The 19,386-nt window shown below is 41.9% G+C and overlaps 1 protein-coding gene across 1 annotated transcript in view; it reads left to right on the top strand.

Annotated features, from left to right (window-relative positions):
* The window catches only part of LOC126249364 (glutamate receptor ionotropic, kainate 5-like), a 101,189-nt gene extending 85,356 nt beyond the window's left edge, over positions 1–15,833 (top strand). The window contains exon 4 of the mRNA XM_049951017.1: positions 15,567–15,833. Coding sequence (XP_049806974.1) covers positions 15,567–15,833 — 267 coding nt within the window. The remainder of the gene's footprint in view (positions 1–15,566) is intronic.
* The last annotated feature ends 3,553 nt before the right edge of the window (positions 15,834–19,386 follow it).

Below are 19,386 nucleotides of genomic sequence, written 5' to 3'. Positions count from 1 at the left end.
GAAAATTTACGACTGGGCGTGTTATTGTTATGCCTACCATAAATTAATAATAAGTGGAAGGTTGTGTGTGTGTGTGTGTGTGTGTGTGTGTGTGTGTGTGTGTGTGTGTGTGTGTGTGGGCATGTGTGTGTGAGTGTATGTGTCTGTGTGTGTGCATATGTTTGAGTGGTTTCAGAATATGTTCCACTTACTTATGCTGGTTTCCTCATCATCTTCACTGTGAAGGCCTGCACTAAGTAACTTTTTGTGTCACTGTTTACAAACAACAGAAACAAGAGGCAGACAGATGAACAGCTGGATGCTTTCTGGGCGGGAGTTTTGTGGGATGTATCTATCATTTTCTGTGTATGTGTGTGTGTGTGTTTGAGGGGGGGGGGGCTGAATGGGCGTTAGTTTTATTTATTTACTTATTACTTTTTGTTTTTTATATTTAGTTATTGTGTGTGTGTGTGTGTGTATGTGTGTGTGTGTGTGTGTGTGTGTGTGTGTGTGTGAGTGAGTGGGGTGAGTGGGTGGGTGGGTGGGTTAGTGGGTATGTTTGGATGTGGGGGTTTAGGGTGTTTATGGTGGTGTTGTCTGATAGTGCTTTGAGAGCAGAGGATAGAGTTCCATTGCGGAGAACTACATATTCATTTATTACCTGTTTTCCCTCAGTTATGGCTCTTTGCATTTGATAATTTTCTTCAATTATTAGTTTTTGTGGGGGACTGTTGCTGCTTTTGCGAATTTTCAAGTCAGTCCTGATGTTTTTGGGGCAGTGTTTCATGTCCATGAGGTGCTCAGCAAATGTAGAATAAAAGTTGTTACTTTTTAATGCTCTGCTGTGTTCTGTGTATCTGGTATTAAAGTTTTTGCTTGTCTGTCCTATATAAATTGATTTGCAGTTCTGGCATGTCAGTTGGTCAATACCAGATGTGTTGTGTTTGTCTGTGCTTGTGTTGGTTGCTCTTAGTTTTCACTGTATTGAGTTGTCTGTCCTGTGGGCTATTTTTAGTCATTTTTTTTCAATATGTTGCCTATTCTATGGGCTGCTTTGTTGTTGTAAGTGAAATGAGTGTTTTTTGTTCATATACTCTTGTGTGTGTGTATGTTGTATGTTTGTTTTATGTATGTTTATGTTCTGTGTGTCTGTGTTTGTAAGTTGGTGATTGGTTGTTTGTTTTTGTGTGCTGGGTGTCCTCTATTGATTATTTGTAATTCATTTTTGTAATTTTCTTCACTGGGTGGTATTTTGTTCAGTCCATGCAGCATATAACTTTTGAAAACCAGCTTGTTTGTGTGCAATCATATGATCAGAGTATTTGTCAAGGTGGAAACTTTCCTGAATATGGGGAATTGGTGTAGGTTGTAGTCTCTGTGAACTGTGCGATCAAGGACGTTTAACATTCTGTCGTTTTATGTTTCGATAGCATATTTTATTTTGTGTTGAACTGTGTTTATATCAGTCTGGAGTTGTATGCGACTAGGTGTTTCAGCTAGAAGCTGTAGGATGTGTTCTATGTAGCAATACCAATATACTACCTTGTATTGTTCGGGTCCTACTATTGTTTCAAATACTTTGTTTTCCGTGTTATTGAAGAAGATGTTGGCTAGGGGTCCACTGAATGGTGACCCCATGGGTAGTCCATATTGTAGAGAGTATAACTGGTTGTCAAATGAGAAATAGTTTTACTCTGTGATTAGTTTTGGAAGACCAAGTTTCCCCTTCCTGGGACAATGAATTCACGGTGTTCTTATTTCAATTTCCAGGAGTGTCTTTTAAATATAAAATTCCAGAGAATCTGTCTTTCACATAATGTAATACTTAACTATATACATGTCAATGTAAACAGTATGTCACCTGCAGCACAACATGTCAAGCACAAAGTTGAAGTTGGCTGGCTGAAACAAGACATTAGATACCTAGACATAAAGAAGCAGGAACACAATGTCAAACTATTCAAAATTCATCTTGAACTAGAAAATAACATCAAAATCTCTGAAATATTAAATGAAATCGTGAATAGATTAAAATAAAACACAGAAACACTAATAAAAATAAAATTGGAGAAAAACTAGACACATTTTTGAAACAAAACAAAATCACACTTCAATGCAGAACTGACTAGAGATAGTTTATGTGGGGTGTGGGAATGACATTATGTTATTCCAATTGTTGTTTGATGATGTTGAAGGTTTCAGTGGTGGGGAGTTAGTGTACATTGATGTGTTGGTGAATGGTGTCAGTACAGCTGTTGTGTGTATGTTGATGTGTTTGATTTTTTGTATCACTTCTTTGGTGTTGTGTATGCTTCTGTTGTTTGTGTATACATAATGTTTCTGTAAGTATGTGTGTATTTCTCTGGGTATGCGATATGTGGGTGCACTTCTGAAATTTGCCACTGGATGGTGTCCTCCTTGTGAACCTTTAGCATTCTGTTCAGTATAGGTGCCTTGGCGTTCTTTTGTTTTAGCCATTTCACTTTCTGTTTCATGAATATACACTCCTGGAAATGGAAAAAAGAACACATTGACACCGGTGTGTCAGACCCACCATACTTGCTCCGGACACTGCGAGAGGGCTGTACAAGCAATGATCACACGCACGGCACAGCGGACACACCAGGAACCGCGGTGTTGGCCGTCGAATGGCGCTAGCTGCGCAGCATTTGTGCACCGCCGCCGTCAGTGTCAGCCAGTTTGCTGTTCCAACAGGACAATGCACGTCCGCATGTATCCCGTGCCACCCAACGTGCTCTAGAAGGTGTAAGTCAACTACCCTGGCCAGCAAGATCTCCGGATCTGTCCCCCATTGAGCATGTTTGGGACTGGATGAAGCGTCGTCTCACGCGGTCTGCACGTCCAGCACGAACGCTGGTCCAACTGAGGCGCCAGGTGGAAATGGCATGGCAAGCCGTTCCACAGGACTACATCCAGCATCTCTACGATCGTCTCCATGGGAGAATAGCAGCCTGCATTGCTGCGAAAGGTGGATATACACTGTACTAGTGCCGACATTGTGCATGCTCTGTTGCCTGTATCTATGTGCCTGTGGTTCTGTCAGTGTGATCATGTGATGTATCTGACCCCAGGAATGTGTCAATAAAGTTTCCCCTTCCTGGGACAATGAATTCACGGTGTTCTTATTTCAATTTCCAGGAGTGTATGTATGATACTTTTTAGAAGTGTCTGAGTATTTTTCTGGTGTCTTTGTGCTGGGTTAGCTTCCTTAAGACATTGTTGTCTTCTAAAACTTTTAAGATTTTGTTTTTATATTCCACGTGTTTTATTACTATCATGGTGTTGCCCTTGCTCTTGTGATGAGAGACCCATTGTTTTTAAGTTTGTTCATTATTTTCCTGGAAGTTTGTTCTTCTTCAGTTTTCTATCCTGTCAATATGTTGTTTTTCTTTTTTATTCATCTTATTTCTTCTGCAACTATCTCTAGTCAGTTCTGCATTGAAGTGTGATTTTGTTTTGTTTCAAAAATGTGTCTAGTTTTTCTCCAATTTTATTTTTATTAGTGTTTCTGTGTTTTATTTTAATCTATTCACGATTTCATTTAATATTTCAGAGATTTTGATGTTATTTTCTAGTTCAAGATGAATTTTGAATAGTTTGACATTGTGTTCCTGCTTCTTTATGTCTAGGTATCTAATGTCTTGTTTCAGCCAGCCAACTTCAACTTTGTGCTTGACATGTTGTGCTGCAGGTGACATACTGTTTACATTGACATGTATATAGTTAAGTATTACATTATGTGAAAGACAGATTCTCTGGAATTTTATATTTAAAAGACACTCCTGGAAATTGAAATAAGAACACCGTGAATTCATTGTCCCAGGAAGGGGAAACTTTATTGACACATTCCTGGGGTCAGATACATCACATGATCACACTGACAGAACCACAGGCACATAGACACAGGCAACAGAGCATGCACAATGTCGGCACTAGTACAGTGTATATCCACCTTTCGCAGCAATGCAGGCTGCTATTCTCCCATGGAGACGGTCGTAGAGATGCTGGATGTAGTCCTGTGGAACGGCTTGCCATGCCATTTCCACCTGGCGCCTCAGTTGGACCAGCGTTCGTGCTGGGCGTGCAGACCGCGTGAGACGACGCTTCATCCAGTCCCAAACATGCTCAATGGGGGACAGATCCGGAGATCTTGCTGGCCAGGGTAGTTGACTTACACCTTCTAGAGCACGTTGGGTGGCACGGGATACATGCGGACGTGCATTGTCCTGTTGGAACAGCAAGTTCCCTTGCCGGTCTAGGAATGGTAGAACGATGGGTTCGATGACGGTTTGGATGTACCGTGCACTATTCAGTGTCCCCTCGACGATCACCAGTGGTGTACGGCCAGTGTAGGAGATCGCTCCCCACACCATGATGCCGGGTGTTGGCCCTGTGTGCCTCGGTCGTATGCAGTCCTGATTGTGGCGCTCACCTGCACGGCGCCAAACACGCATACGACCATCATTGGCACCAAGGGAGAAGCGACTCTCATCGCTGAAGACGACACGTCTCCATTCGTCCCTCCATTCACGCCTGTCGCGACACCACTGGAGGCGGGCTGCACGATGTTGGGGCGTGAGCGGAAGACGGCCTAACGGTGTGCGGGACCGTAGCCCAGCTTCATGGAGACGGTTGCGAATGGTCCTCGCCGATACCCCAGGAGCAACAGTGTCCCTAATTTGCTGGGAAGTGGCGGTGCGGTCCCCTACGGCACTGCGTAGGATCCTACGGTCTTGGCGTGCATCCGTGCGTCGCTGCGGTCCGGTCCCAGGTCGACGGGCACGTGCACCTTCCGCCGACCACTGGCGACAACATCGATGTACTGTGGAGACCTCACGCCCCACGTGTTGAGCAATTCGGCGGTATGTCCACCCGGCCTCCCGCATGCCCACTATACGCCCTCGCTCAAAGTCCGTCAACTGCACATACGGTTCACGTCCACGCTGTCGCGGCATGCTACCAGTGTTAAAGACTGCGATGGAGCTCCGTATGCCAAGGCAAAAAGGCTGACACTGACGGTGGCGGTGCACAAATGCTGCACAGCTAGCGCCATTCGACGGCCAACACCGCGGTTCCTGGTGTGTCCGCTGTGCCGTGCGTGTGATCATTGCTTGTACAGCCCTCTCGCAGTGTCCGGAGCAAGTATGGTGGGTCTGACACACCGGTGTCAAAGTGTTCTTTTTTCTATTTCCAGGAGTGTAATTTGATGTAATTTTGCTATGGTGTTTTTGTAGCGCTTTGCTTGCACATACCCAAAAGAACAGACACCACACACATATAATTACGGCCATCACTAGCCAAGGACCATGTTGGTGCGGACGCACACATATGCTTGAACTCATGTGGGAGTACGCCTTACCATGAGCATTGAGATTAATTGTCAGGGAACACTACTTTTGTAGTATGTGAAGTAAGCTGAGCATGGGGGTCTGCTGGAGGGGGGGGGGGGGGGCACTGATTCCTGTGTCCACAGGGGCTTAGGAGTTAGAGTGTCTGCCTATTAAGTAGGAGATACTGGGTTTGAATCCCAGTCAGGCACACATTTTCAACTCTCCCATCATCCCATACGCAGCTGATGTCTGTAATTCATTGAAATTTAATTCTTCACAGCTGTCACGAGCCACCATGGTGTCTCTTCTTTCGGACATGTCCAAAAGAACAGACACCATACACAAACAATCTTTATTTTTCTTCAAACAACATACAAACAATGAATAATAAATAAATAAAACACACACACACACACACACACACACAAACACCCTTCCACACAGTATTACTTAATGGCAGGCATAACCATAACATGCCCAGTCGTAAATTTTCTAATTAAACCACTGTCCTACAGTAAGTTCTAAATGCTTGCAGATGACAAACGGCGAAACGAAACAAGTGTATTAAATTACATAAAATCCAGGAAATCCACTGCATGGGATAGCAAGGTATATATACAAAATTTTTATGTTTTTTCTGGTACCGAGCGCCATGGGTTTCGAATCCGCGCCAGACGGCATTGAACTCGTTGACCACTAGAGGCCTCTGCAGCAGTCGCGCCGTACGCCATGGCTGCGCGTGCTCTTGGCCCTGAGTCTGTCAATTACAGTACAACGCATTCGAGTATAGATATTTACCCCCTTCTTTAGGAATATTTCTTCCAAATGAAGCTAACACTAATTTTTATTTCATTCTTATAACAACAGATCCTGTGTGAGGCAGGATGATCGGATGAATCTAAATTAACTATTCCAGATTCATACTCTCTAGGATGATCATCGACAGCTGAAGCAGTGTTAGGACTGTGTCCAGGTAATTCATCAACCACATTTTCAGCATTCATCTGTAGCACCACATATCAATGCCTCAGTTCTCTTCTGTTCCAGTTTTCTCACAGTCTATGTTTCACTACCATACAATGGTTTGTTCCAGACATTCATTCTCAGAAATCTCGTCCTCCAATTAAGGCCTTGCCTGTTGATCGCAAATGTCGCATAACCGTTAAATGGTTGCAAGTCATCACATATTTCAGTTATCATAATTCTAGAATGTGGAAAATCATACTGTCCAAAACGATCTTTCTTCACAGAAGAAAATCGTTTTCTGTCGTGTTTTGCGCAAAAGCACTTACCCACACACAATACAAAGGTTTCAAGCTATCTCTGCTGCCTTTCTCTCCTCTATTAAATTCAAAGTGAACAATATGACACAAATGTTAGGCCTTTTTCCACTTGCGACTTTTTTTTTTTTACAACGATGGAACAATGTTCATAAGTTTCAAATATTCAAATTCCAAGACCTAACTGGAAAAGCAATACTAGAACTTTAAACAAGAAAATGATAGTTAATAAATACAGTTATAGCGCCTTGCCACGTTAGTGTGGTCGGATGGTGCCTGAAGTCAGGGGGCGGGTATCCTGTGGTCGGCAGCTGGTGGTCACTGAAAGGCTAGGAATCTCTTGCCCGTAAACTATTCTCAGGTGGGTTAGGAAGTGAAGCGAATTATCTTTCAAGTTCCATGAAACTGATAACACTAATACACATCCGAAATGCGGTCTAAAAAATGGAGGAAGGAGTCAACTTGAACTCGTGACTGTGTGGCTACGTTGCATGGCGTTTCAAACTAGACGCCTAGCGGAAACAGCACTCTAACACCTTGAGAAGAATACGTTGCTTTCTCCAAACACTCCTGGATCCTACAACGTTGCCGAATGGTACATATTGCTAGACTTATAATTCTGAGGAGCAGGAAGTTTTTTCGTCTGTATTAAATATATGACTTGGACTTAGTCTCCCAGATGGCCAGTTTTAGTTGAAAGACTGTACATTAGCTTAACATAGACACATAAGTGAATGAAACAAACAAAATAATAAACTGATTGAGTATATCAAAGGAAAAAAACATTAAGAATACAATCTCAGAGGACAATAATCATGTGGGTTGGTTGGTTTGGGGAAGGAGACCAGACAGCGGGGTCATCGGTCTCATCGGATTAGGGAAGGACGGGGAAGGAAGTCGGCCGTGCCCTTTCCGAGGAACCATCCCGGCATTTGCCTGGAGTGATTTAGGGAAATCACGGAAAACCTAAATCAGGATGGCCGGACGCGGGATTGAACCGTCGTCCTCCCGAATGCGAGTCCAGTGTCTAACCACTGCGCCACCTCGCTCGGTAAATCATGTGGGCTACAGCAAAAGGATTAATATTGACCATGAATTTATTCAACTCAGACACAAATATTTTTCTGAAAAGTGGCCTCATACACGCAATTATTGAGCACAACATAGAAACAAGAAATCAAACTGATTGACTTTGCAGAGTTAGCAGAGCGTTTGCAAGTAGTGACAAATGTAAATGAAAGGTATGGAGCTGTGCATCAAATCACTAACATAGTAATTAAGTTCTCACAAATCTTTATACCGTGGCAAAGCTCATATCACCTGAAAATTTCAGTTACTGACAGACTTGTTATGAGCCTATGCCCACCAGCACTCCAGTCCCAATATAATTTCAAGTCCAGAGTTGGTACACCTCAAAATATTTATAAGTTCCCAGAAACACTTAAACCCATGTGGCTCTCTGACCACACAAACCTTACGAAAGCCAATCTCACAACGAAAATACAAAGCCAAAAGATCATGAACACTTTTCTACCTGCCCATTTGCAGCTTGATTATGTGGCCCACTGATTTGCTCACTGTGGCGACTTAAACTTGTAAATGTTACCAAAATTGTTATTAAATAACATCAAATTCACCGTGTAAACAGAAACAGTAGAGACAATACGCTACCTCGACCTCAAACTAATGAAATCTAACAACAGACACAGTTTCAACATTTTCAGAAAAGAAACAGCCTCAGATGTGATTATTCCATGGAAATCAATCAACCTGCACTCTCAAGAGCTCCAGCCATCAGAGTATGGTATACAGACATTGCAGAATACCTCTAAGCAAACAGAACTATCAGGTTGAAATGAACATGATCATCAACATATGACAAAACAATGGATGCAGCGTCAGTATGACACCACACCATGAATATACATACAGTCAGGGCACAGCAAAATTGAAAACAATTTGGATTCATCAATATATAACAATAACACATAATGCATACTTACATGAGAAAATACATCACAACATAGCACAGTGGTAGTCAACATGGTTCACACTGTCCGCTAATGGGCGCTCCAGCTTTCATAGTGGGCAGTAGGCAGTAAGGATTTTGAAAGAATTTTCATTAAGTTTTCATAAAATTTTGACATAAAGTATATGGTAAATAAAGTATATGGTAAATAAATGTATAAAGTATATGGGAAATAAATAATAATTATTATTTGATTTAATTTGTTGTAATTCTGTTTTATAAGTTTCATAAAGTAAAGTTACTTACCTACTTTGTAAATCATCATTGCTGTGGAGCTGGTGGGCTGTTGGAAAATTTTACTACTAACAGAGACACAAAACAGTGCAGTCAGTAAAAATGGTTGGCTGACCCTCACATAGCACAAGTTGCGAGCTAACATCCCAAAGATGTTTGGGCTCACATGCGGTTCCTCTTCGTCGAAATGTCTTGGCTCAAACTCGTCTAGGTGTTGAACCGCACTGGCCGCATTACGCGCCCTAAATTAGACACTTTTGACCCTTTGGTTAAATTGTCTGGCTGATGGAAAGTTTGCGAAATACAAAGTTAACATAACATGCAATAACAGTAATAATAATATCAGGAACTAAATTAACGACCCATAAGTGACGTAGGGCACACAGCTGCGATTTGGTTAGAGTAATGTTTATTGAGAAAGCAAACTAATAGCGAAAGTGGTCGTATTTAGAGTTACTGTACACTCGAACGCATATCCATTTGACACAGTTCGACTATTCACAGTCTCATCAGGAAACACAAATTCAATACTCCACCTCCATCATATTTACACGAAAAGTTAGAGTTCGCACCAGGCGCGCGGCTGCTCACCGCTCAGAGAATAATTCCCGCGATACCACACAACGCGAAATTTTCTAAGTCGTTTCACTTCCTAGCTACCTAAAGACCGACTGTCAGCTTTCGCGTCTCAGTCCGAACTGTCCACTTTGGTGTCTCCAGCCGAACTGACCGCTTTCGCGTCTGCACCAGCACTGTCCTCTACCCGTCACCGGCCGCGTTCCCCTAGAACTTAGAATTACTTAAACCTAACTAACCTAAGGACATCACACACATCCATGCCCGAGGCAGGATTCGAACCTGCGACCGTAGCAGTCGCGCGGTTCCAGACTGAAGCGCCTATAACCGCTCGGCCACACCGACCGGCACAGGGGGGGGGGGGGGGGAGTAATTCCAATACAGATTCGTGTCTGGGATACGATCACACGCCACTGGAAAATACACACACATCAGGAACTTATTAAATGTCAAAAACGCCGAGACTGGTGCCAGTCATGCACCAGACCCAAAGTTACGCTCCCCATTAACTCTTCAAGGTATTGGAGTACATCCATAGACTCACTGGGAGTAATCAAATGGTTCAAATGGCTCTGAGCACTATGGGACGTAATATCTAAGGTCATCAGTCCCCTAGAACTTAGAACTACTTAAACCTAACTAACCTAAGTACATCACACACATCCATGCCCGAGGCAGGATTCGAACCTGCGACCGTAGCGGTCACGCGGTTTCAGACTGTAGCGCCTAGAACCGCACGGCCACTCCGGCCGGCCCGAAAATCCTCGCTCAACTGACTAGGGCAGTTCCCTTTCCTGAAGCCGTCCGTCTGATTGGCTACGGCTTATTCTACATTATTTTACATTTTAACATATTTAAATAATCAAAGCTTGACCACTTTCACGTTCTAAATAAATTAACAATAATATCCATTACATAATAAAGTTAAATTCTTTTACATAAAAACAATACAATTTCCTTCTTAACTTTGAATGTCATGGCCAGTAGCCTTGCACCAACGTGCTTTCTGATAAATAAATAAAGAACAAAAGCAACAATTATGCACTAAACTTTGCAACAAATATTCTATTACCTAATGATTCAATAAGGTGTCATGCTGTCATCGTTCAATGTGTTTTGTGTGGAGGAAATGATGATCTGATGCTTAACTGGAAATACTGATAATTTAAATTTCCTATATTTTTTAAACAAATAAAGTTACAGAGTTGATATTTACAACATTTGTCATTTTAATGATGCGCTTCCATACGAAATGTCGATCGTTAAGATTGACCAAAACGTTCAGATTTTAGCATTCAGGTCTTTGTTACAAAACTTGTTAATTTCACTTTAACAGTAAATCCTAAACTATTATAGAAATGATCAATATTCAAGTTTTATTGGGATCACCATGAAAAGTTATGAAGGATGGCAGATTAAAATTTTTATGGCTTCGCTCCCTGCATTACTAAAGAATTAAATTTTTTCATAAATGTTTTCCTTTATGGCCGAACATTGGCCCGCCATATTTAACACTGCTGCATCTCCTCGGCCACAAACGGCTTCTGCTGGGTTACCCTATGACGTAGGTTCTCGTCTGTCTCATTCGCACACTACAGCGCTTAGGCCACAATAGACAACAGACGACTGTGAATTTCCCAACTCCTGGTAAATCTGTACCCTTTGTGGCACCCGGTCCTGGACGACAGGGTTTGTTTCACAATTCCTGAAGGCTGAATCTTTTGGCCATATACTTAAATCAGAGCGAAATGCTCGTTAACTCACATAGTGACTCAACCACAAGATTAGCAACATCTTCAAAGAACATAAAATCAATATATCCTTCAAGACAAATAGGGCAATACCAAAAAACTAAAAACTTTATCAGAAGAAAAAGAGGAATACAAAAGTTCAGGAATAAATGACTTAACATGTAATAACTGCAATTCTAAATATATTTGGATTACCGTAAAAAATTTTAACATCAGGTACAAAGATCATATAAGGACACTGAAGAGTGAATGTATCGACTTCATAGATGCAGAACACATAATAAAAGAAAATCACTGGGATGAAAACAGACATCACAATATTATGCTGTAGTAACAAAATAAAAAGGAATGCTCACACTACAAGAAGAATATAGCGTTCAGAAGGCCGTAAATAAAAATGAAAAAAATTCTCAATCACCAAAGCAGCAATAACATAAGACAAAAATTCAGTCTGATTTGCAAATAACCATAAAAACTTACACACACACTCACTCACTCTCTCTCTCTCTCTCTCTCTCTCTCTCTCTCACACACACATACACACATTGTGCCGCACCACCTACCTATCCGTCCTCTATGTACACTCCAACACTCAACTCGACTCTCCCCTTCTACAGCTCCCATGGTGCCTCAGTCACTATAGCATGTGAAGTGTGCTACAGTACAAGTTATGTGCAAAGAAATGTTTATTGTAAGCAACCTGAGCTATTTGTCTCTAGCACATACAGAGCAACAAGTCAATGCATAAATAAGACACTGAGTAAATGTAAATAAAATATACAATCAAATAACTGTAAATGGAAATGGCTAGATTTAAATAAACTGGCAAAGAATCACTACAAATCTCATATCAAAACGTGTGTAATTACATATTTTTTCTATTATAGGTCACTGAAGATGCTTAGTACGTATAAAGAAAACATGTTTGATACAAACAAATTCAGTTACAAAAGACAGGATTTTTATTGTTTATGTGGTAAAAGATAACTGAAGTTAGCATCTGACGAAAATGGCTACAAATATTAGCAATATCCTAAGTTTCAGATTCTAACGCAGTCAGTTTCTGGCCATATTGCCTAAGCACACTGTGGTACTTCATCTCCTATAACCTTGGAATTTTCCAACTCGTTAGGGTTCTGCGGCCAGCCAAGTGGCTCCCCACCTTCGGTCACAGCTCGCTCTGTTTACTAGGATTCGCATCCCAGCGCCTGCTCACTTAACGGGACAAGCCACTACACGACAATTTGCTAGCTGTATATCACTAAACTTCTGAATGGCGTTGCTTAGTGGACATGCCGCTCGTAATGTCATTTTATGACTGTAGCTCACAGTCAAAACTGGAATTTTATAACAATAAGTGTGATTTTTAGTCTGAATAACTAAAAAAGGATTACTAATATCATACATTGCAGTTCCCAAAACGATAAACATGTATTATTTTACCGATTAAAAGGCTGAAACCTGATACTACACAATCAGAAATTTTTAAGTTGACAGGTAACGTTTACCCTATAGCGTCACTCCAGTGTTTGCTTATCCATGTAAATAGCCCTGGACTTTTTGTAGTTCCAGGTATTTTGTCTTATGTACACTGCTGGAAAGAATAGTACACATGGGAAGACGACGTCCATTCTGATCCGATGACAGCATGTGCAACCTGGGTGATAGCCAATCTACCGATAATGGTTTCAACGTCGTCCGCCAACAGAGAGCGTAGTGGCATAGCTACCAGAGCGCCATCTGTCTCCATCCATTAATAGAGAATGCTCACATCCAAAAGGCTCAGTGTGATGCAAACATGTGAAGCAAGCAAGCAACCATGCCACAGAGAAGCACTTGTGCTTCTTACAGCTAACTGAGCTAGTTTGAAGGACTGTCCTTTCAGGCAACTGCCACACAAGTTGGACGTGCTACGTCAGTTGTGCAACGATACTGGTATCACGCCCGTAGACAAAGTTTTCGACGTCCACGCAGCATAACCGCCCGCCAGGATCGTTGTATTGTAAGGACAGCAGTGGCAAATCGTACAGCTACCTCATCCCATATACGAGGGTCACTGCAAAAGAAATGCACACTATTTTTGTAAAAATACAGTTTTCATTCTGCATGTGTGAGAGTTTTACAATGTGTAGATACATCCTTCCCACTTGCTTTCAAACTTAGTTCGACCTGTTCCCGTGAGTGACGCCGTCACAGCGTATCTTCATGACGGCTGCTACAATTGACGTTCGTCAGAAGCAACGTGCTGTCATAGAATTCCTGTGCTGTGAAAACGAGACAGTGGGAAACATCCACAAGAGGTTGAAAAAGGTGTATGGAGATGCTGCTGTCGATCGCAGTACAGTTAGTCGGTGTGCAAGCAGGTTACGTGATGAAAGATGGCACGGCAATACTGAGGATTGTCCTCGCAGCGGCAGGCCTCGTACTGCACACACTCCAGACAATGTGCAGAGAGTTAACGAATTGGTGACTGCTGACACACGCATCACAGTGAACGAATTGTCACGCTACTTTGGGATAGGGGAAAGAAGTGTTTGCAGAATACTGAAAGTGTTGGCGTTACAAAAGGTTTGTGCCAGGTGGGTTCCCAGGATGCTGACAGTGGCTGACAAAGAAACAAGAAAAACGGTATGCAGCGAACTTTTGGAACAGTACGAAAATGGTAGAATGAATTTCTTGGAAGAATTGTGACAGGTGATGAAACATGGCTCCATCATTTTTCACCAGAGACGAAGAGGCAATCAATGGAGTGGCATCATGCAAATTCACCCAAGAAAAAAAATTCAAAACCACACCTTCTGCTGGCAAAGTTATGGCTACGGTGTTTTTCGATTCCGAAGGACTCTTACTTGTGGACATCATGCCAAGTGTAACCATCATAAATTCTGATGCATATGTGACGACACTGAAGAAACTTCAAGCTCGACTGAGTCGTGTTCGACCACATCGGCAAAAACAGGATGTTTTGCTGTTGCACGACAATGCACGGCCACATGTCAGTCAAAAAACCATGGAAGCGATCACAAAACTCGGATGGACAACACTGAAACACCCGCCTTACAGTCCTGACCTGGTCCCATGTGACTATCATCTCTTTGGGAAACTGAAAGACTCTCTTCATGGAACAAGGTTTGAAGATGATGACTCCCTTGTGCACGCTGCCATACAGTGGCTCCAACAGGATGGTCCAGAATTTTACCGTGCGGGTATACAGGCGCTGGTTCCAAGATGGCGTAAGGCAGTTGAGAGAGATGGAAATTATGTGGAGAAATGAAGATATTGTTCCTAAAGGATGTATCTACACACTGTAAAACTTTCAACCATGTAGAATAAAAGATGGATTAAAAAAAATAGTGTGCATTTCTTTTGGAGTGACCCTCGTAAGAAGGCTTGTGAGCCCAGGTGTGTCAACACGAACTGTTGCGAAACAAGTATTAACAGTGGCACTATGGGCGCACACATTTCTAGCCCATCTTCCTCTCACTTCACAACATTGACTTGCATGGCTCGACTGGTGCTGTCAGAGGATCACTTGCAGAATGGAATGACACACCGTGGTCTTCAGCGATGAAATCAGATTCTGTCTGCATGCAAGTGGTGGTTCTTTGAGCGTATGACTTAGACCTGGTGAGCGCTGTTTCATAGAGTGCATTAGTCCAATACACACTGGCCTCACCCCAGATCTTATAGCCTGGGGTGCGGTAAACTACAACTCTCACTCACCTTTTATGTTTCTGGAGGGGACGCTAACCAGTGTTCGCGACGTCCAGAACGTTTCAGAATCATTGTTTTGTCGTTCTTGTAACAGGAAGGTACTGTGTTGTTCCAATAGGATAGTGCTCGCCCACACACTCAACGGGCTTTTCAAGACGTGTAGTAAATTCCCTGGCCAGCACGATCTCCAGACTTGTCTCCAATTAAGCACATGTGGGATATGATGGGACGAGAAGTGGCTCGTGCGACTCATCAAGCAATAACTCTTACAGAACTACGTGAACAGGTCAAACAGGCGTGGGATACCGTATCTCAGGACAGTATTCACCATCCGTACATTCAATTGGATGCCAGAGTCCACTCCTGCTTTGCCGCCCACGGAGGCTACACCACGTACTAACATCGCTGTTTCAGCATAGGTCGATACCTGTACCTCAGAACCAGTTGTGCTATTGATCTGTAAATGCAATCATTTCGTATACTGCCTATGCACTGTTGTGGAAATAGACCTTCAGTGAATTGGAAACAACTAAAAGAGTGTACTAATTCTTTTTCTGGCGTTGTATATATTTTGTTAGGGTTATTATAGAGAGATCCAAAAGCAATCACATTTTAGAAATATTCGTTCAGTATCTGTTTATTTCTCTTCCAGTATGCTGCGGATAACGTGAGAAGAGCGTTATATCTCCAGCTGATAGCACCGAACAAGGACATCTTACCACATGGCAATATCGAAGGGCTCCAGAGAGTCTGCAGCAATGCCAAGTATGCCTTCATAGCCAAGCATGAGACAAGCATGCTATATTCAAAAAGCCTGTCTTGCGCTCTTTCGGAAATTCCTGAGGCATCGACGCCTTACTATTTGGGAATAGGTCTTCAGAAGGGCAGCCCATACCGCAAAATCATCAACGATAAGTAATGTCGCATTTTTTGAACTATTAGCTGTAATATATTCTCTCTCCAAATATACAATTGTAAATTAACATAGACCCCATTGCAAGCTTTAGACTACTTCAAAATATGAATTCTATGCACTTTTCGTATCATAATAATACAGAAACAATTTTCTCAATAGTTCATTTATTGAGGATGACTTTGGTTTCGTGGAAAGATAGTAGTGTCAATGAACAATTACACAGTTATTTAAATTTGACATCATTCTTATGGCTAGTAGTTGTTTTACAAATACCTCATCTAAACAAGAAGTGGAGTTGTAGTCGATGTGCATATGTTTCTGTTTCATTACAACCTTAGACAAATTTTTGATAAATTCTGTCTTTCGCAGGCTGTACAAAATGCGCGAGAGCGGTATATTGTCAAGAACACTACTGATCTACTGGCCGCAGAATGAAGCTAAAATAGCATCCGAATTTATAAGTGTCACCTTCTGTACTATGGGACCTGTCTTAACTATTTCACTTGCTGGTTGTATAATAGCAATCCTTATACTGTTGGTAGAGAAAAAGATAGAGAGAACTGTAAAAGACTAAAACTTGTGTAATATTAGCTGACACCTGCATAGTAGTTGCTGCATTTAATTATTTGAAAATAGGCTATTATTCTGGATTATTCTTTTGTGTTGTGTAACATTTGTTTCAGTATTTGACTGACCATGTAATTATATTTCCATACTGTATGGTGGAAAATGGAACATAATGTAAATATAATTTGCTGAATTTATGCTCATCACACTGACTATCTTTCTTTATATGTGCAACAATGTAAACTGATTTTCATTTGTAACATCACAGAATATTTATACTGTCATATGAGCCCTAATTAGCAAAAAAATTTCTGGTGCAGCAGAAAATGTAATACCTTATGTGTCGCTTTTAGTCTCCATTTGTCAGTGAAAATCAACAACCAACTATCTTAGACAACAACGTTAGGTTCAGAAAGGCATCACCCACTTGTGGGGTTGTGCCCAGTTCTGTTGTAGTTGTTGTTAGCTACAACGATGTGAACTTTTCATCCCACTCTACAGGGACACCTCAGATTTGTGGGATTAGTAGTACCAGGGGATCAAAAAGTCAGTATAAATTTGAAAACTGAATAAATAACGGAATAATGTAGATAGAGAGGTACAAATTGACACACATGCTTGGAATGACATGGGGTTTTATTAGAACCAAAAAAATACAAAAGTTAAAAAAATGTACGACAGATGGCGCTTCATCTGATCAGAATAGCAATAATTAGCATAACAAAGTAAGACAAAGCAAAGATGATGTTCTTTATAGGAAATGCTCAACATGTCCACCATCATTCCTCAACAATAGCTGTAGTCGAGGAATAATGTTGTGAACAGCACTGTAAAGCATGTCCGGAGTTATGGTGAGGCATTGGCGTCGGATGTTGTCTTTCAGCATCCCTAGAGATGTCGGTCGATCACGATACACTTGCGACTTCAGGTAACCCCAAAGCCAATAATCTCACGAACTGAAGTCTGGGGACCTGGGAGGCCAACCATGACGGAAGTGGAGGCTGAGCACACGATCATCACCAAACGACGCGCGCAAGAGATCTTTCACGTGCCATCTGTCGGACATTTAGTGAACTTCGTTTTTTTTTTTTTTTTGTTCTAATAAAACCCCATGTCATACCAAGCATGTGTGTCAATTTTTACCTCTCTGTCTACAGTATTCAGTGGTTTATTAAGATTTCAAATTTATACTGACTTTTTGATCACCCTGTATATATATATAGCGACCTTAACCCACTTCTACACACTGGTTGTTCCTCAGACGTCAGGTGGAGGCTCTGAGACTGTGCCTGGTGGAGGCAGCACCCCTCTCACATCACGAACCAAGATGGCAGTAGCGACTTTCCCTTATCTATCATGTGACAAACCAAGCTTTCCTTATTCATCACATGACATGCTACACCCTTCCCACTCCTTGCTCTCCCCTTCCAGCTCTCCCCTCCCCTCCTTTTCTCCAGCAAATGTCAGTGCAGTATTAAAATGAAATAATCACAGAATACTAATTTGGTGGGCTATAAAATAAAAACACAATGTAATCCCACAGCCGCCATCTTTCCTACGCTCAAATGTATACAGACGATATGAATTATTGCATCACATTCAACAGTATTGGCCCAAAAAACTACGTGAAACGTGTATGTTGTAGTATTTCCACATCTAAAATACGTCAGCAATAAACACACACACACACACACATACAGACACACGGCGTGTATACATACCATGAACTTACAGGTTACAAAACAATGGTAAAGCTTTAACGATGTATCCTCCATATTAAGTTGTTCAAAAGCTCAATTGGCTTTCCATTACACTACAAAGAAAAAATGCATCCTACACATGTTCCAAAAGATTCAGGTCCAGAGATTTCAATTGCAATAAACTTCGTCATCTGCAAGAAATTCATCGATCAGAACAAATCCATGCAGGTGTAGATTAACATTCATGAAGAAAAAATTCAGCTTGAGTAGACCCCTGAAAAGTACGACGTGTGGTGGCAGTACATCGTCTTTCCACCTTTGGACGCAAGCAGTATCCCTTTGGCGATACTGTTGGATGGACTGTAGATACAATATGACTGGTGCCCGCTGTGGGACTGTTGCATTGTTGTATCTGACACCCTTCCTCTCTATTTTGTAGGTATACAAATAAACTTTTGCGCTTTATGTTCCTCTTTATATTCCGCATATCATAAGAATAAACCTCATGTAATCGTTACATTATGTATTCTTTCACGTTCCCTGGGACTTCATTGGATTTCGTTTCACGTGGAGCGGAAGCCAAGCTGTCCAGAGTACAGTCGAGTACAATAATGAGGATAAGTTTTATGCTGTGCGTTACGCGTGCACCAACTCAGCCATAATATGGGACAACGGCGTAACTGGCGCATTTTACTTGGTCAGCACTGGGCAGGCAAGCCATCCAATTAACCTGCAATGATGTGAAAAGTTGCAGTAAAGACGTAAAAAGAGACGAGCTAGACGCATGGCACATTCCATTTCGAAAATCTTTAGGGAATTCAATATTCCGAGAACTACAGTGTCAAGACTGTGCTGAGAATACAAAATTTTGGGCAATACCACTCACCACGGAAAATGTAGTAGCCGATGGCCTTCACTTAATGTCCGAGAACATCGGCGTTCGCGTAGAGTTGTCAATGCTAACAGACAAGCAACACTACGTGAAATTACCGCAGAAATCAATGTGGAACATACGACGAACGTATCCATCAGAAAAGTGAGGCAAAATTTGGCGTTAATTGGCATCGTAGCAGCTGACCGAAGCAAGTACCTTTGCTAACAGCACAACATAGCCTGCAGCGCCTCTCCTGGGCTTGTGACCATATCGATTAGACTCTAGACAACAGGAAAACCGTGACCTGGTCAGATGAGTCCCGATTTCTGCTGGTAAGAGCTGTTGGTAAGGTTTGAGTTTGGTGCAGACCCCACAAAACCATGGACCCAAGCTCTCAACAAGACACTGTGCAAGC

Source organism: Schistocerca nitens, chromosome 3, assembly GCF_023898315.1.
Source record: "Schistocerca nitens isolate TAMUIC-IGC-003100 chromosome 3, iqSchNite1.1, whole genome shotgun sequence".
Taxonomy (NCBI): Eukaryota; Metazoa; Arthropoda; class Insecta; order Orthoptera; family Acrididae; genus Schistocerca; species Schistocerca nitens.
Note: the sequence above shows the minus strand (reverse complement) of the source record. Positions and strands in the feature narration are given on the sequence as shown.